Source organism: Siniperca chuatsi, linkage group LG18, assembly GCF_020085105.1.
Source record: "Siniperca chuatsi isolate FFG_IHB_CAS linkage group LG18, ASM2008510v1, whole genome shotgun sequence".
Lineage (NCBI taxonomy): Eukaryota > Metazoa > Chordata > Actinopteri > Centrarchiformes > Sinipercidae > Siniperca > Siniperca chuatsi.
In genome coordinates, this window is record NC_058059.1 from 22,498,544 (window position 1) to 22,518,810 (window position 20,267).

At 39.9% G+C, this 20,267-nt stretch overlaps 1 protein-coding gene across 2 annotated transcripts in view; it reads left to right on the forward strand.

Moving 5' to 3' along the window:
• The first annotated feature begins 660 nt into the window (after positions 1-660).
• Positions 661-20,267, forward strand: part of vldlr (very low density lipoprotein receptor) — a 76,343-nt gene continuing 56,736 nt past the window's right edge. Inside the window, exons 1-2 of one of the 2 annotated variants that reach the window (XM_044174016.1) lie at positions 661-1,183; positions 19,179-19,298. In XM_044174016.1, coding sequence (XP_044029951.1) covers positions 1,111-1,183; positions 19,179-19,298 — 193 coding nt within the window. In that variant the 5' untranslated portion in view covers positions 661-1,110. The remainder of the gene's footprint in view (positions 1,184-19,178; positions 19,299-20,267) is intronic. The other variant, XM_044174017.1, reaches the window with a different exon arrangement.

A 20,267-nucleotide genomic window follows, 5' to 3' on the forward strand; every position in this document is an offset into this window, starting at 1 on the left:
TTGTGGATAGTTCAGTTTAGAAAGAAAGTGAAGTCATTCAAAAGTTACAGGGTATGGTAAAAGAAAGCTACTTTTGTCCTGGAGGAGCTTTGGTATGCATTTATAGAGTGTATTGTTGCTGTTTGGTGAAAGTTTACAGATTTCCAATTGAACAAATCACCACAAACCAAGTGATTGCACTGCCTAACTCAGCCTCTGTGGCAGAAGGTGAAGGAGTTTTAGTAGTGAAATCAGACTGTAGTGATTGTCTAGAATGAAAATCTGGAACTGAAAAATGTATACTTGGGTCAACACAGGTTAATCGTGCCTTGTATATGTTTGCGGTGGACATTGCAACTGGTCTTAAGTAATTGATAGGCCCAAATTAACAGAAAGCTGATCAATGACAGTTTTGATCATTGATTAATTGTTTTCCAAGCCAATAAAACTACCTCTTTTACTGATTATTATCTCTATATAGATTAATAACCAGGAAATATATATAGAATTAGGCTACTTAACAATGTTATTAGGCTATAGGCCTACATAATTTCTGCTGTTTTCTTTGAGATTTTTCCTCTGTATGTAAATAAAATCGACTTTATTATTTCATGCGGATAGTGAAGGGTTAACAACGTGCCAAAGACGTACTTAAAGAAGGAGAAAAAAAAATCCTCGTCAGCTGTGACTGTCGCTTTGTAATAGCACTAACAAACCGGTCACCGGGGCCGCTCGTTACCGTCAATTTCAGGAAATGGATTTCAGCTCGAGAGGAGCGAACTGTAGCCCGAACGCCCCTGACGGCGCGTGGTTGTAGCAAGAGCTCAAAAGGCGCGTGGTCTGCGCGGCGGCCGCCTCCGTTTTATTCTCACGTCTCCTGTCTAGGTACAGTCCTCTGCGGCGCGTGCTGCTGATCGGTCGGTGGCGTCGGCAGGAGCAGCCGTTCTGTTCGGTTCTGTGTATGAGCGCGCCTGTTTGTTGCGTGTGTATGTGTGGTTTGCGCGTGAACCGGCAAAATCAAAGACCAAGCAGGCCAGCGCGTGCCAGCAAGAAAAGCAGGCAGGCAGGCAGTCAGGGCAGAGAGGCAGCCCGCGAGCGCTCAGCTAGCAACCGTACGTTACACTGTGAGAGATGGTCACGTCTACACCGGGGATCCTTCTGCTGCCGATGCTAATTTGTCTCCAGCACTGCATTAACGTCAACGGTAAGTCTCGAGTTCGTTGTGTATTTGTTAGCTTATGTTTTTTTTTTGTGTTGGGAATCACGGCGCAGAGAAACACGCACTGTGAACGGTGAGGTTAGCTAACGTTATTGAGCTGTACACCTGTCTTGGCTGCTCCTTGAAGTAATGACCGTGTTTGGCTACACCTTGGGCTAGTCTACCTTGCCCTTCTTCTGAGCAAAGAAACCCTTGAAATAACGTCTTTCGTTGGGGCCAAAACGAGACATTTGCTGCTTTGTGTGCGTTAAATTTGAGGAGCGTGTTAGTTTTTAAAACAAGTCGCTGATTTAGCTTGGGTGTTTTAGCTCAATATCTCTTTCTAGAAATGAAAGGGAAAAGGGGGGGATGGAGAGGCCCGTTTAGTTTGTGTTGACTGCTGTACAGCAATTGCCTGTCGCTGCTCATTCATGGCCAATTAGCCCTGCGGTCAATTAATTTCACCCTGAAAACACGCAGCCCTTACGAATAAATCCCTGCTTTCTTGTGCTGTGTTGGCGTCTATGCGTGTCCTGATTTCTCATTCACTTCCACTGTGGGATTCTCCTCTGCCATAACAACCCCCAGCGAGGTTGGTAATTTATTTATTTATTCCTGAAGTGGAAGCCGACAGAGGGAGAGGGGTGGCAGGGAGAAAAGGGGGATTATAGTGGACTGATATAGAGCGATACAACTGACAACAGGGGTTGTAAGCGGTAGGGTAGCAGCAGCTGAGGGCACTGAAGGAGAGGAGTGACCGCGGCCAATTACTGAACGCAGGTGATCCCTATGAGGACTTAATTATGAGCAGAGTCGCCAAGGCAAAGTTATTACCAGCTGGTGGGACTTGTAGAGCACCTTGCACTAGTGTCGATTTATCCGTTAATCTAGTAATCTTGTACATTTTAATATCACTGACTACCAAACACAAGTTTCCTTATCATATCAGTCAGTTGCTGACTAGCCTTGATCCAGGACTGTCACATGAAGTGAAAAAGACAGTTTGTATTGACTGTAAATTGAAGAGGCATTTCTTGGCTATTTTTTTTTTTTCACCTTTTTTTCATAGGCTGACATTGTGGAGGTTCCTTTTTGGCCCCAGGTACATAAAATATTCACATGACTTTGGCATAATTTTATTAATGCAGTTACTAATCAGTTCAGCACTAGTTTGCGCACAGGCTAAATTATAAAACAGCACAGAGAGGCAGAGTGAGCTGTGTTTGGCCGCTTGTGTCTTGCACAGATTTCAGTCCCTTGAATTCCTACCTACTGTGGAAAATGGGCTTTGGGGGAAACAGTGAATCAAAACTAGTGCTTGTAATGTGCACGCACTCAACCATAAACTACACCCATCACTACCACCACAACCTCCTCATTCTCAGCTCCAGACCAATCCCAAACACACATGTACCCCCCCCCCCACACACACACACAGACTGAGATTGTGTGAGCCTATCTGAACAAGACGTCACGCAAATTAGATAGCGGCAAGAGCAGAAGCAGTAGCAACGCTGGCTTGATTAAAATGGATGTATTTTCTTCCATGGTTACTGTGATACCATGCTAGACCCAGATCCTCGGCTATATTTTGGGGGGGGATGGCTGTGTGAGGGTGGCTTGGTTCTTGAAGTGGGCGGGGTGGTGGACAGAGGGAGGAGGAGTACACTGCAACCATTTCTGTTACTGGGGAAGATTGCTTTACCATGACCTCCAGTGTGACAGCATTTATATAGCCCACAATGATCTACTATTTTGGGAGGTAGACGGTTCATTGCAGCTCCACATACAAAGTCTACGGTTTCAAACCCATGGGGAATACTAGCAGTTGAATGATAATCGTGAAATAATCTGTAATTTAAAGATCATACCTTCAGTTAAAATAACTGTATCAAGATAATTGCCTCTTATAATGTAGACCTTTTTGATCGACACATTTGCAACAGTGACTTAATTTAAGACGGTGTACTAGGGCCATGACTGAGATTCATAATGAGTAGTAGTAAATATAGTGTACTACATCACATTTTTCAGGTTTGAACTTTCCAAATGGTACTCTGCTGCCAAAGGAGAAATGTTGCTGCCTCTGGCTCTCCAAAATCCTTGATGTTCTTATTCAGTCATCATGAACTAATCTTGTGATCATTTATGCAAAACAGCAACAAAAATAGGCACACAAAGGATTTTGAAGGGGTAGAAGTGGTGACATTTTTCTTAACTTAAGACAAAGTGATAAAAGCCTCCTCAATCATTGTGGCAGCAGTGTACAGTTTGGAGCGTTTAGACTTTAAATGTCAGCTAAAAATTCTGACACTGTAGGGTTCCAGACTAACTTTTTCCACTAGTAGCGCTGGTGCTCCCTACTGAGAATTTTTAGGAGTACCAGCACAAAATTTAGGAGCACCACTTAAATTGACATGCAATACACATAGTTTAGTGATAGTTTTTCCATCCTAACTGTATTACTGATAAATGCTTTGATAATAAATATAACCCGGCGATACACCACCACCCATGCCACACTTTATGTAGCCTAAACAAGATTACTGAACAATATTTATAACAAAAACTTATATAAAATAGATGTAAAATATAACAAGGGGAAAAGAGGCTGGCTGGAAGGAGCACATATTGGCGCACTGGCATCCTGGCTCTGGAGATGCACCATCCACAACCTGGATCAGTAACTAGTATAAATTAGTTTATTATAATATTTAATAGTGTAGTGTTAATTTAATAGTGTCTGTTATGTTAATATATTAATTATATAATAGTGTGTTCATTATAATTTCATATAATAGTATACTATGTAGCCTACCGCTAATTCCAGTTGGACAATACAGCAGTTTAAGAAATACACAACCAACATTTGGTAGGTTTTGTTTTGCATTAAATCCTTGTGCAAGAAAAGTGGTCTACATCGGCCGTTAGTATTTATTAATGTGAAGTACTAACTTGTCAATCATAACCATTCATGCATAACAATGAGTAGCATGTCAGCCTTTTTTTAATGTCCCGCCCCATCCAGGCTGTGATTGGTCGGTTCACGAAAAGTGACACTGACGAGCACATTGACTTTATGAAAAGTTGAAAATGTTTCAACAAAAGGCAACAGCTATAGCTAAATAGCCAGCTAGCCAAACCCAAACCTTGCTTATCTTATCCCTGTGGTCTCCTGTCTTACGGCTTCAGCTGCAAAACCTTGACTGTAGGTACTTGTCCACAGGGGCATTTTTGGATGCGAGGGGTTGTGCCGCTTCTCAGCATTGGACGTTTGATAGGCGTGCCACTAGTTGTCACGATAGATGATTGACAGGTGCTCTCCTTCCCTGAAACACAACAGGAAACACTTCCTGGCTGCACCTGATTGGACAAACGATTTCACTTGTGGGCTGTCTGCTCCTGGATTTCAAACTGGACCAACATAGCGGCTCGTTTGGAAACTTTCTTTTATATTATGAAAATAGTTCACCGAAATGTTTCTGAAAACATTTTAGACAAGAAATAAGCCATGCAATTGTTGAATATGTCTTTATTTTAGATCGACAATGGTTAGTTTAAATATTTATCAGGAGTTTTCCAGTGGCAGAGAGTCATGCTTGATACCCCTGATTAAGCCTAGATTTAACTTTTATGCAAATGAGAAATGGCCAATGTAACAGCCCATCTCAAACGCTACGGTACCAGAATGCATTGCAGGGCTAACTACATAGACAACGAATGGAAAGCGTGGAAATGACTTATCCTGTGGGCAAGTACCATAACAGTTGAACTGGTATTAAGGGGGAGGATATGGGCTGGTGCATAATCAAAGTTGGCCGACGATACACATCTCTACCGCTCTTGTTTTTGTGTAATGGGCTGCTCAAGCGGGTCACAAAGCAACCGGACCACCAGGATTTTTCCCGGTGCTCCCAATGGCCAGTCCGACTATGGGTCTGAATGATCTCTTCTTTTGAAAGTTGAATCAATAGTTTTTCGTTGTCACCAAAGGGCCAAGCGAGAGCACTTACAGACCAGATACAGGTGTACACACACAAGGAACGAGAGTCCCCACAATGTGACTGTGTAAACAGATTTGTCCCTACAACATGAGTAATACATGCTCACACAAACACACCAAATCTTGCTTCCTCCTGGTGTTTCACATGATATACGATAACGATTTTAAAATCAAAAATGGAGGGAATATTTGCAAGTCACACCGGTGCTCCTAGTTATAAAATTTAGTAGCACTATCTCCAAAAATGGTCGCAAAATGCAACTAAATGGTCACAGTCTGGAGCCCAGCACTGCAGGCAAAAGGACAATACTCTCGTACAGGTTTATACTTCAAGTTACTATTGAAGTCTGTTATTGTGCGGATTGGATCAAAGCGCAGGGTGTGCAGTTTTCCAGACAGCAAGTCAATGGGTTTCTGTAGAGACACTGGAGTAGTAACCCAAGAGAATACACCCTTAATAAAACAAAACACAGGAATATATCATTCCCTGCATCTTGGGTTCTTGGTTACAGTGGCTTTGCATATTGCAACCCATTTACAAGATCTCATATGTACTTTACAAAATGGTTTGCTGTAGTGTAAACCATGCGGCTGTTTTAGATTTCTAGATGTAGCCTATTTTTCCTACTGTTCCAGGCTTGTATTGGTTTCTATTTAGTTCAATACAGGGTGTCCCCAAGGAAAGTGGTTAGCAGAGGTTGTGCTCTCAAACTGCCAAAGTTACATTAACATCATTGAGTAATGTTAGACAGATGTTTCAAATCAGTCTGCACTGCATTACTACTCAACAATATAACTTTAGCAAAAAAATGTTAAATGTGATGGACTATATTACATAATCCTCTTTCAAGAGGTTTTTCTATTGTATGAAGTGTCGGAAAAATAAATCTATAACTCTGCAGCATGCATTCAAAATGCTCAGCAAAAAATGTAAAGTATACAGTACTCAATGAGCTTAACCTTGCAAACATGCTATTAAGGGAAATGTCAGTAATTAAACATACCTTTCTAGTAATCTTAAATCTGCACCTAGTTTTTAATTGGGTGAACAACAGCAAATGTTTACTCCACTAGTGCTTTGTATTCTTCTTTAAAAAAAATAATAATAAAAAAAATCAATATTTCAGGATCCTTGAATGTCTGACTAAAATCCTGCTGTTTTTGTAATGTTTTTTATGGTCTAGATTTTTCCATGTTTGTCATTTGGATAAATGAAAACTGATTTATCAAAGTTAAACATTTTGTGTCAATCAACAAATTGAATAATCAACTAATAGTTTCACTGTTAGGGCTTGGTATCAAACCTCAAAACTACTTTGGTACTGACGGAAATGTCTGTAGTACAGAATATTAAATTGTAAAGTACTGAAAGCTGGCATTGTCTGGTCAGATTTCTTGTTGACTTATTTTTTGATCAGAATTAAATCAAAATTTCTTTGTTTTGTTTTTTTTCTTTTAAATTTTTATTTAGGCAAAGTTCTTGAACTGTTGCTTGTGTTTAGACAACATTTGACATCTGGCTTCTTCAGTTAAATGAAAGTAAAAAACAAACATTTCTTAAAGTACGCTATCAAAGTATATAGCTTTGGCATTGGTACCAAAGCTCAGGTATGGCAGGTAAACTATAGCTGTTCTTGTAAATTAGAAAAACAAAAATGGGTGACCATGGATGGATTGTGGACGCAACAAAATTAACTGCTAGAAAAGCTGACTGATATCTTTCATTTGAGAACCCTGCTGCACCTTTTGTGATACTTCTCTGGTTCACATGGTGATTTGTTTTTTATCAACAAAGGACTAAGCTGTCACTGGGCGCCTGAGGCGCTCTATATGATCATCCTCTCTTTGTCAAGCTCCGTCAGCATTAAATGTACATCAGCAGTGAGCAGTAGGTCAGGCTGATGTGATGAGTCAGGACTAACTGTTAAGTTTCCCTCAAGTAACAACTCATGATGATGACGGGTGTGTGTACTTCTGGCTTTTCTAATTTTCTCCAGCACAACTGCAGTGTGTAGTTTTAAAAGCACAATGTACTAAATACTGAGAGGTATAGTGTGGAAGTAGAAAAGTTAAATGGACCACATTCAGAATACCAAACAAATGCCCCCCCACAATATGTCCAAGTCAGAGTAGGAACCGTTAGCAGTTAAAACATTTTACCTCAGAACAGTGGCGGCGATGTTCTTTCAGGCTCCGCAGCCCGGCCAAGAGCCAGGGGAAAGCATAGACTGTGTTTTGTTTTTTTTTGTTTTTTTTTTTTAAAGCACCAAGAAAAATGATAACGTTCGCAAAGCACCAACCTAGAGAATTGTGACCTGCTCTCACTGAATCAGTCGCGTTGACCCAAAAATACATTTTGAGACCTACAAACATAGCTAAGTGGAGGGGGGAGAGCTAGCTTGGTAGCCAAGTTTGACGTTACCTAAACACAACACATCTGTCATGTCGTTTGATTATTTTGTTTGAGAGTATTTAACAGAGTAGGGGAGACCGGGGATGGTTGTAACACTTTTTGTCTCAGCACCTATAAGTCGCTGCATTTTTGTGTTGGAGCTCCCAAAATTCGACACAAAGTACCCTTGTTTACTACAAATAGCAATGTTTCCAACTCTCCAACTGTATCTGGTCAAATAGGCAAAATTATTTGTGTAATTGATCTGGTATGTGTATTAGACTTGATTTCAGGACAATGCACTGCTGCCTCGCTTAGATGTTACTGTATCAGGTCATGTTTTTGCATGTTTGTCACATTTAAATGTTTCAGATCATCAAACAAATTTAAATATTAGTCAAAGATAACAAGTAAACACAATGCAGTTTTTAAATGAAGGTTGTTATTATTAAGGGAAAACAAAATCCAAACTTACATGGCGATGTGTGGAAAAAGTGATTGCCCCCACCAGTTAAAACATATCTAAGGTGTGATAAACCAGAGTTCAAGCTCTCTAGCCACACCCAGGCCTGATTACTGCCACACCTGTTGGTGTGAAATCACTTAAATAGGACCTACCTGACAAAGTGAAGTAGACCAAAAGATCTTCAAAAACTAGACATCATGCTGAGATCCAAAGAAAATCAGGAACAAATGAGAAAGAAAGTAATTGAGATCAGTCCGGAAATGGTTGTAAAGGCATTTCCAAAGCTTTGGGACTCCAGCGAACCACAGTGAGCCATTATCCACACATGGCGAAAACATGGAACGGTGGTGAACCTTCCCAGGAGTGGCCGGCCGACCAAAATTACCCCAAGAGCGCAGCGACGACTCATCCAAGAGGTCACAAAAGACCCCGCAACAACATCCAAAGAACTGCAGGCTTCACTTGCCTCAGTTAAGGTCAGTGTTCATGAGTCCACCATAAGAAAGAGACTAGGCAAAAATGGCCTGCATGGCAGAGCTCTAAGACGAAAACCACTGCTGAGCAAAAAGAACGTTAAGGCTCGTCTCATTTTTTTTCCAGAAAACATCTTGATGATCCCCAAGACTTTTGGGGAAAATACTCCATTTCACATTTCAGAAAAAGAACATTATGCCAACAGTAAAATATGGTGGTGGTGGTGTGATGGTCTGGGGATGTTGTGCTGCTTCAGGACCTGGAAGACTTGCTGTGATAAATGGAACCATGAATTCTGCTGTCTACCAAAAACTCCTGAAGGAGAATGTCAAGCTGAAGCAAACTTGGGTTCTGCAGCAGGACAATGATCCAAAACACACCAGCAAGTTCACCTCTGAATGGCTGAAGAAGAACAAAATGAAGACTTTGGAGTGGCCTAGTCAAAGTCCTGACCTGAATCCTATTGAGATGCTGTGGCATGACCTTAAAAAGGCAGTTCATGCTCGAAAACCCTCCAATGTGGCTGAATTACAACAATTCTGCAAAGATGAGTGGGCCAAAATTCCTCCACAGTGCTGTAAAAGACTCATTGCAAGTTACCGCAAACGCTTGATTGCAGTTGTTGGTGCTAAGGGTGGCCCAACCAGTTATTAGGGGGCAATCACAATTTCACACAGGGCCATGTAGGTTTAGATTTTATTTTCCCTTTTTAATAACAACCTTCAGTTAAAAACTGCATTTTGTGGTTACTTGTCAACTTTGACTAATATTTAAATTAGTTTGATCGAAACATTTAAATGTGACAAACATGCAAAAAAATAAGAAATTAGGAAGGGGGCAAAAACGTTTTCACACCACTGTACATTCATATTTATGGTAAGAATGCCTCATCTTTAAAGCTAAGTAAGCTCTAAAGATAAGGCAGCTCTTAAATTACAAAATGGCGCATAAAACTTCAGTAGCCATATGGCATTTCGAATACCAGTCCTTAATGAGAAAAATGCGAAAGCAGGTCATCCAGGTTCTTATCTGAACATTGATTGGTATCGCTCTGCATTGCCTGCCATGGCAAAACTCTCAAACTCCAGCAACAAACAGATTTATGTATATGCCTGCAAGATGTACAGGTCTGGATACTACAAGGTGTGAGAGAGAGATTTTTCATTAAGGCCCTGTGACAGTAACTTTTTAACTTTTTTAACCAGCACCAGGACGAGGTGCTGCTGATAACGGAATACACGCACTCAAAAGCCAGCTTGCTTAACTGAATGCCTGCCTCTAGCATCCAGGTGACATTATCTGTGACAGTAGCTGTGACCTGCATGTTTACATGCAGGTGACACGAATACTCTGCATGCACAGCAATCAGTTCGCTATGTGCTCTGCTGAAGGGGTGCACTTGATCAGTTTATCAAACAACCAAAACAGGCAGCGCTAATTTTCAGGTTGTGGTAGGCAACTAGTGAGGCCTGCTGTGGTTGTTTTTCATAAATTGATGAAGTGCACCCCTTCACCAGAGGACATTTGGAACTGATCAAACTCCATGTATCCAAGAACCCTTAAATTGGACTTTGTAGATTAGTCATGGAAAATGAGAACCTTGCCAGTTTTCCTTTTTGTATCAAGCAGCAAAAAAGTTGTAGCATGATGTGTTTGAGTTAATTTGCCTTACTTGACATTCTGCATTGTGACTATTGCACATTGTGATGTTGATGCTGAAACGATATCATGCAGCCCTAGCCGAAATGCTAACAAAATACCTGTAGCTAGCTTAAAAACATTAGATTTCCAGTGTTGTGCAAGTTACTGAAATATAGTAATTAGTTACTTCGTTTCTTAAGTTTTTATTAGAAACATTACAATCACTATGATGTGAGCAAGCTCGCACTGCTTGAACTGTCTTGCCCCATCGTTTGGTCGGATGACGTTAGATCACAAACCGGGGAATAGGTTGTTTGTCTGCTATCCTCTGCAGTTAGGGATGCACCGATCCACTTTTTGTTTTTGTTTTTGTTTTTTTTTTAGTTCAGTTCCGATTGGATATCTTCAGATACCAGTGTTTAGCGTTAATTAATAAGCTGTATTCCTCATTGCGTGGAAGAGACTGGGATCCTTCTATTAAGGCAACATCAAGCTTGACTTAAACATTGCTTTCCTAACTTTGTAAAACAAAATGTAACAAATACATAGACATAAATTTACTGAATTATTTTATTAAAATAATAATCATGCACCAGCAACTTGGTTAAAAAATCTTCAATATCAACAGTGTAAACCTCCTTTTTTTTTTTTTTTTTTTTTTTTATTAAATGCAGCAACAATTTGGTCAGGAATGCAAATTCCAGAATAAAACAATACAACTGCATCAAATGAGAACAAAATATAAGCATGCCAGTTAGCCTTGGAGTTGTGTGATGCGGTCCTCTGACCATTGAGGGTGCTGTAGGGTTGTGGTTTGTGACGTTTAAGTTTGTTTGACTATTACTGTGTTTTTAAAAAAAGGAAGGAGAAAAAAAGTCAAGCAATGGTATGATCAGCGCTGTAGAACTGGCACAAAATGCGTCTGTAATGTCACCGTAGCACAAATTGGTAATGTTTTTTCTTTTTGGTGGGAATGCTTTCCCTTCTGGTACATACCATAGCCTGTATATAAAAGAAGCAGATGTTACTGTTTCGAATCCTCTAGATTGACATTTTGGCCGTCGCCATCTTGTTTTGTTTTTGTTTTTTTTTTGTTTGCAACTAGTAACAAGGAAACTTAAAAAAGAAGGAAGGGTCATTACATCATGCATAACGTTCAAATGCTCAGCTTGGTGCCAGTTCTATTGAAGCCTATTGGAGATGCATGGAAAAGCACACTAAAACTCAACATATCGACATTGTATGACCTTTTGAAGAAATTCTTCTACGAAATGAAAGAAAACGCTCCAGAGACTGACTATAGTAATCACAGAAGGAAATGTCATTTATCTCAACTGGCAAATTACACCACCAATATATCCACCAAGGGACAGATCACGACCAGCTTACACCAGAATATCTTTCTTGAACTCCTTCATAGTATAAACTTAACTAAACAAAATGACACTTGATGTTTGCTGCAGTATTAATGTTGAGATGATGGCAGAAAAAGCAGCAGCAGCGCCATTGTAGATTATTTTCTCTTCAGTACTTTCTCCATTGTTGTCGTGATTTGTTCCGGGCTTAATTACGCTTGCGGATAACATACATTTCTGAGAACTTGCACAACCAATTGTAGGTGCAACAGCTTAAAAGGCAATAAAATATTGCAGTTAGGGTCTGAAATTAACACCCGCCAAATGTTTGTACCAAAATACCAAAACGTGGTGGTGTCACATTTTCAACACGTTCTCATTCCGTGGTCAAGTTAGCAATAATAAATATGCAATGTCCAGGTAGACCTTCAAAATTAAGCTTCCAGAGAAACATTCCAGGTGATGGTCGCAGTTTGGTTAGGTTTATGCACCAAAACTACTTTAATTAGGTTTAGGAAAAGATCATGGTTTGGGTTAAAATAACTACTTCCTTTTTACAACAATCAGCATTGACTATTGGTTTCACGTGGGAAATGAACCCCGGTCTCCTGTGTGAAAGTCCTGCGTTTGATCCTAGTACATTTAATAGCATATATTTGTAAAATTTTGAGATCAAGACATCTTGAGTATTAGGCTTAGGTTGTATTCAGGCTTGAACTGATTAACTGTTCGATATATTAAAATTATTTTGCTTCAAATTTTGCGCTAGATTTTGCGGGCTATCAGGAGGAATTCGTATTTATTTGAATAACAGGCAATTAAATTTGTCTCAAATTTATTTCATCAAATATACTAAACTATCAGTTTGGAACTCTGATTAATACTTACATTAACTACTACCAAATTACCATATCAATAGCTAGTAAAGCATTTATTTAAAAGATAAGAGTAAAACACACTATGTAATCTAACTAAATGTTCTTCACTAAAAAACAAAAGGGAGTGTATGTACACATGTGTATGTGAGAGAGACTGTGAGTGTGCATGCTCAAGTGTGCGTATGTCTCTTTCTTCTGCCTTTTGTATGTTCTGCGTGCACAGGCGTGAACGTGTTGGGTCAGAAACAAGTATGTGAAGTGGTAGCTTTGAGTTTCCTCTCCGTGTGTGTGTGTGTGTGTGTGTGTGTGTGTGTGTGTGACTGTTTAAAGGCAATTCGAAGTATATGTATATGATCAGTGTAGCATAATGTTGCCAGATTAGAAAAGAGCATGGTTAGCTTGCATGTAAGACCCTGCGTCTATGTGATGCATAGGCTAGCTAACATCAGCTTAGCGGAGTGGCGGAGCCAACTACCCAATAACTGAACTATAAAAAGAGGTCACAACAATAAAGCTCAGTGAATAAACCGAATCAATACCTGAATATTAACCAAAGTTAAACAGTGCTGTGCTTAGCTGTGTACACTGTTATGCTATGCTAGCTAGATATGCCCACGGCCAATATTTCCTTAACTCGGCAACTCACACCAAAACAATCTATATATGGATAAATAGCAGTACAGGTAAGGGGCAGTTAACCCGAAACCAAAAATACATATTTTTCTCTCAAGTTCTTGTAGGTTTTTTGTAGGATAAAGGATTTTTTTTAATTTATCATTTTAGTTTGGCAATGATTTTTAAATATTTCAGTGAATTCCCAGAGCACGACCCACTGTATGCATAGCAGTGAGCCTCTCAAAGCACGTTATTTAATGACACTTTTTTTGTTTCAATGAAAGAGTTTTGGTATTCAGTCTTTTTTTTTTTTTTTTTTTTAAGAGGAAAAAAAAAGGAAGTTGTCAGTCTTTGACTCACATGTGTGTTTACTCTTTTTCCAGGAAATGTCATGGTCAGTTTTTTTTCCTTAGCTCATCAAAAGAAATATCTTGATGAAATCAAGTTTAGAAGGGGATCTTGTAAACAGGGTAATCTTATCAGTAGAATGTGGCTGCTGACACTTAGCTAATAACACACATTGCTGTGTACTGTCAGTTGCAGTTTCTTGCCCCTGTCTCTAAAATGTGTTTATAGAATTAGACAATTTCTCATATTAATGCCAAGGTTCCTGGACTGTGTCCAAGTCCATATTTGACCATTGAGTCTCGTAAAGTGTGCTGTGTGAGATTTGAATACTGTTGTCCAAAAATTGTCGTTCCTAGGTAGAAAGTGTTAAGAACTGTTTTCCTGGGGTTTTTTCTCCTCCGATTTCAAGGAAACAAAACCAGTTAACATTGCGTTATACTTTCAGAAAAACGAAGAAGAAATGAGACCTTTCATACCCTCTTTAACTCTATATTTAAACTTGTTTGGCCCTGTAATTCTGTGTAGCCCTCCAATGTTATAGTCTTTGGTAATGGCTGACTGCTTAGTTTCATTTTCTGGTGGAAACCAGGCTCTTGTTATAATTATTTCCAGACCCTCTCGCTGTGTATTGTAACTGCTCCAGTGAAATGTGTTGCCCATTTTAAATATTTATTTAGCATAGAATGTTGTTTTTGTGTGTACACACAATGAAATGTGAGCAAACAGTCCTCTATATGTTGCAGTTTAAGTTGACAAGAGTGTTGAAATGATGGGGTTTAACGAAGTAGTTGATCATCAAACTTTTTTCTTGTAATGGAAGTAAATTATCAAGCTTAAAGTTCCAAATTATTCAGTGTGAGGATTTGCAGCATATTAAAAAAACAACAAAAAAAAACCCTCCAACTGCTCAACAAAAGTTTAAAAAGCCTAAAGAAATTCTGGATGTCAGAAAATGTCATTCTGCTCCAGGAATTTATGGGCAACAGTCCTTATTTTATTTTCTGGCTTTTTAGACAAAACAATTATTCAACTAATAGAAAAATAGTACAAAAAAATCAATAATGAAAACGAGCATTCGTTGCAGCCCTAGTTGACTAGGCAGTCAGCCATTATTAGCTGCAGCACAGTTAGCTATTGACGCAAGCCAACAGTTTGCTGGACCTTACTGCTCAGAAGGTAACAAGGTAAGCATTCTGCATACTTCCTACTACGGAGGAAGGTTTTCCTGAGCTGTGGATGTAGCCTACTTGAAGAAATGTTTTGTGTCCTTCTCCCTATTACCTGTCTGTATGTCAGTGGTTATTTGTTAAATGGGTTGAAGGGCTCCATTTGTTCTGATTAAAATGCAGGTTGGTACGCTGTGATCCGTTATACTTTGATTGTGGCGATTGAAATGGTAATGTGGATAAAAGGTCAACATACTCTCAAGTCTGTAACATGACTGTGGTGCAAGTGCAGCTGGTGTAGTCTTGGTTGAATGGAGGTCTGCAGGCTGTTGGCACTGTTGGCCTGTATATTTACCCCCTCCCGTGCTGTGAAGTTAGTGGACTCATATCAGGCGTAGCCAACAAAGAAAATACTTTCAAGGACCTTGCCTGTTCAGCATCTCTTTAGATTATTTGACAGCTTTTGAGGTGTTTGCTGTTTTTACTCAGTTTGTTTAATCAAGTAGTAAATATTTTTGCGAGGAAGATTGGGGGGTGGGAATTTACCTCACAGAGTAAGTGTTTGCTGTAAGAATTTGTTTCTCTACAGAGACCGTCATCGTATACTGTACTTTTTCCACAATATGAGAGCATCGTATGAGAGTATATGCCGTCATGTAAACACTTAACTTCCAGATCCAGTATGGGTGCCCATTGTGTCAACATACATAAATCCAAAATGCAGACCTGATGAACAATGACACATGTCATGTCGACTTTTGCATTTTGTGAAGGTTCTGTAGAATACAGTATGTATTAGATGGGATGTATTCAGTGGTTTACGGGTATTTTCATTGCCTCTTCCAGTGAGATGTAAGCCGTTTGGAAAAACATTCACATTAGAACTGAAACAAATAGTGATTTTCATTATTTTGTGATTTGATAGAATATAAGAAAAATGTCACATGTATCACAATTTCCCACAACCCAAGGTGACGGCTATAGTTGTTTTGTCCGACTAACTAGGGTTGACAGCCATCGACCAATGAGCCCTCTACCATCGTAACATCGTGATTTAAAAGCCCCCTCTTAAAATCTTGTTACTGAGAGTTAATAAAAGCTTTGCGAGTAAAAAGCTAAAAACAGTAGTTTATCACTATGACTAAAAAAATATTTCTTTTTATAATCATATGATCCGCTTAATGAGGTAACTTAAGCATAGTGTTAACCGTTCCTGCTGCAGCTTTCAGACCGTGGTCGGGAAGCACAGGGAAGACTTTTCTAACCTCTGGGCTCACCACCTTCACTTTCACCCAGCAGCTGCGAGGCAAAACATGGGAACATCTTGGGTACTGAGGAGCTGCAGCGTTGATTCATGGGAAGACTGTAACCTACACTATACATTTACTGCCACTAGACAACTTCACTGCTAAACATTCCCTTTGCACTGATCGCCAACACAGTGCAGTCACTCTCTCTCTCGCTCATCCTCACCCTCACTACGCACTGCCCTGTTCCTTAAAGGAGCCACGCTACTCTTAGAGAGAGGCCAGACCTCGTCCATCCCGATGTCTCACTGTGGACATCGTTGTGTGTGATTTGGTAGGCATTTCCCAACCCTAAGACAAACAGTCCAAAACCCAAACATTCTGTTTACAATGGTATAAAACAAAGACAGCAAAACTTCACATTTTAGAAGCTGAAACCAGACCATGTTTGGCATTTATGCTTGATGAATGACTTAAACGATAAATCAATGTTGATTAATTCTTTCATTTGACCAAACAAACATTAGACGGATGAGTTGAGCATTCAGCAAAATGAACTGGCAGTAAATCTGACTGACATTTTCTTATGTGAGCCCTGCTGAACTTTTTGATAGTTTTCAAATACTGCTGAGTTTCCCGGAATGTTTTATAGCAGAGATGACCACCTTGCCTGAAGCAAAGATCACCTCCACTAACATACAATAAAAAATGTATTCACTTTTATGAAATAAATCTTTTTTTCTTTCAGGGAGAAAGAGCAGAGGTGCTATTCCTTGCAGCAAATGCCATGTATTTAATGGGTGTGGTTATTGTTTAGGCCATTATCTACAAACTAAATTGATCACAAAACGAGATGCATCTAGATCAGGGTGGCTTATCCCCTTTGCTTAACTTCCTGGGGGAAACCCTGTACTTATTCACATTATTCTCATTTGTTTTTGATCAACACAGGACTAAACAGTTGCTTGGTGCTCGAGGCTCTTTTATTCAGAAAAGCAGCAAATCCTCACATTTGAGAAGCTGAAGGCTGTTGAGATTTTAGCTTGATAAATGACAACAGATTATTAAAATTGTTGGATTCATTTTGTTAATTGACTACCAAATATAAAACATCAGAATATCAGATATCAGCCGATCAAGTTGCGGTCGAGTTTCCGAACTGGCCACAGCTACATAGTGAGTCTGTAGAACCAGAGTTAATAACTTGGGCACAGTTTCATTCATGCAGGTCTTCAGTCGTGTGTTGCTGCTTCAGTTAAAGGCCTGAAGCTCCTCAGAATCAAATCAGTGGGGGTGTTTCTCTCCCTTAAGGAGCAGCTGACCCACTTAAAACTCTTTCCTTCATGATGGTGTTTCAATGACTAAATGCAGCTTCTAGATGCTTTTTCCATCCCGACAAGAATATAATTCTGGCGTAAATACCTACAATCCTTTTGCCCCGAAAATGTTTATTTAAATTTAGGTCTCCTGTTTTTTAGCAAACACTCAAAGGTTTTTAACAGGGAAACTTGACCTCTCAGTTGCACAGCGATCCAGCTTGTTCTGCGACCTCTCCTGGGCTTCTATCATCGCTGTTTACCACCTGGACAGTCCAGACAGTGTCAGGGTCCGACTGTTATTATAAGACCGTCACTAACTCCAGTACGACAGACTGCACACTGTACTGCAAAAACTACTTTATAGTACAGAGTCCTGGAAATCCTGTTTTTCTTGGGGTTTTTTTTTTAAGGGGAAATAAATCTTGGGACAGTAGTTTCACTTCCTTCAACAGTGCACAAGAACACGGTTTCAGTGCTCGCTAATCTGAGAACGGAATGCAGATACACTTGGACGCTGTGACTCTCCTTCCTGTGAAGCATATCGTGTGATCGACAGCCGCTGTCTTTCTCCCTCCTCAAATTTTTCTTTTCACTCTTAAATCTCTTCACTCTCCTTAATCTTCACACTTCTACTACTGTTACTCTCTGTGCTAAATCCATATCATATTACATTTTAATTTTTCAAACTATTTGAGCATTAGGGGTTAGCCTCTGTTGCTGCCCTGTTAGCTAAGCTCTGAGTCCACTAGCTTAGTTAATGTGTCCAACCACACTTCTACAACACTGAGACTCCTCTCTCCCTCCCCTGTTGTCTTCCTCCTCACAAGTTCATGTACTCTATAGACCACCTAGCCCTTTTTTGGAAGACCTCGTTACTCATTCTAATGAGATTTTAATTATTGGTGATTTCAATATTCATCTGAATAAGGCGTTTGATCCTCTAACTAAAGCCTTTCTGGCACTTACTGATACTTTTGGTTTCACTCAGTTTGTGCATGAACCTACTCACTGCAGTAGTAACACCCTTTACTTGAGTCTGTCACGCGGGATAATGGCCCGCCAACCTTAACTGCACTTGGTGAGCAGTTTCCTAGGGTCCTGGCTGCTTTCACTATAGCAACAGGCCCTGTTGAAAATTATACCAGTGACCTAAACACAGGCCTTTCTAGTCTCCTGGATTCAGTTGCACATCTTTCTACCAAAACAAGAGTCAAAGTCAAAGGTGTCTACACCCTGCCTTCTTAGCCATGCATGTGATGACTTCTGGTGCTTTCTGCTCTTAGAAACAGGGCTCCTGTCTGTCCCCAGAGTTAAAAAGAAGTCAGCAGGCTGCAGGGCCTTTACTATCATGCCCCCTTCCTCTGGAATAACCTACTGCTGACAGTCTGACAATGTTAAGGCTCTCTCTCCCCTGGAGATGTTTGTCCTCCAGGAGATCTGTCTGTCTGTCTATCTATCTATGACCTGATGTTATCGCTCTCGTGCTCTCTCCATCCATGTGTCTGTTAGAGGGATCCCTCCTCTGTTGCTCTTCCTGAGGTTTCTTCCAATTCCAGAGATTCAGGTTACAGTCATTAGCCAACTACAGAAAAACTGTAGTAAATATTGGCATTCCTGCTTGAAAAATAACTTAATCTGCAACAATTTTGAAAATTTATTGATTTTGTCAATTGAGTAATTGATGGATGGACCTCAGGTTTCAGCTCTAGATCTATTTGTTAGTGTGTGGATGAGTGGCTTTCCTCAGCAGAACCACATTTTTATTTTTATTCCCTCTCATGACCTAAATATGGTTGATCTACAGTGCTGTATAAACAGTTGTTAAAATGTGAAACATGAACCAAGAAGAAATCAACTTTCTGTGGAAATCCAATATTTGGAGCTGGAGTATCTCCTCAGTGGTGGCTAAGATCTGTTCTGAGTGCAAGCTAGTTCTGTTTAAAACAATTAGTTTGAAATGACAGCACTGCAGGGAACCCAGGACTAAACACAGATCAAATTATATCTAAACAAACAGTAAATGATAATTATGGAAACGTTTGGGACTATAATCACTTCAATTTTCCTCATCCCCCCTCTGTGTGTCTTCCTCTGTAGGTACTAAGACAGAATGTGAGGCCAGCCAGTTTCAGTGTGGAAACGGTCGCTGCATCCCGTCCGTCTGGCAGTGTGACGGAGACGAGGACTGCACAGACGGCAGTGACGAGAATTCCTGTGGTGAGACGCTAAACACACTGCAGTCACACAGCACACGTACTCTGAGCACAGAACTGCATCACTGACAGGCTGCATACAACATGAATGCCAGTATGGAAGATCACGGGACACAGGTGCATAAACAATATCAAAACAGCAGATGACTGCAAGGGAGTATGTTTGTTTGTGTTCAGTTAGCAATGTCAGTGAACAATCAGAGGTAGGCTGTCTAAAGTTCAGACTGTAATTACAGTGTTAGCTACATTTGATAACAAGGTCTCTACTGTAAAACACTCACCACACCTTTCATATCCACTGAAATGTGGTTTCTCTTTTCCCTCAGCAGATAGTCAATATTTATTTTTCTTAATGTCAACGAATCACATTAAAAGACCAAAACCAACAATGAATGCATCCCACTAACAAGTATTCTGTGTATCTAAAGCCTGATGTATCTTATTCTTCTGTCACAGAGCTCCATTGTTGTCCAGAAACTATTAAAAACACGTCAATGAGCCACACTGTTGCACTAAGTGGCGTGTTCCCTCATTACCATGAACACACACACACTGTAGTTTATTTTGACTCAATCCCACATACACCATCCTGCTGCTGTATGTACTGGCTAGAACCGCAAATGTGTTCATCCACTATCGAAGTAGTCACCATCAAATGCGGTATTTACTCCTGTTTAATTTAAAAACTACAGTGTCCAGCTGTTTTTAGGAAATTAATGAGCCTTTTTTGAAAATGAAACTCTATATTTGAGCGTTTTTAAAGATTTACGTCTTCAGTAGGATCTAATGGGCTGAGAGCCACAGAGTCAGAAATTGAGAGAGGGACTAATACATTGTTGATTTTGGTCATTTCATTGAATTTTTTTGACAATTAGAAAAATATAACTCCAGCCTTATCCTTTAACACTAACCGTAAATTAATTTTCTCTTTTGTTAACCTATTAAAAGTTGTGACAATCATGTTTGTTAGGAT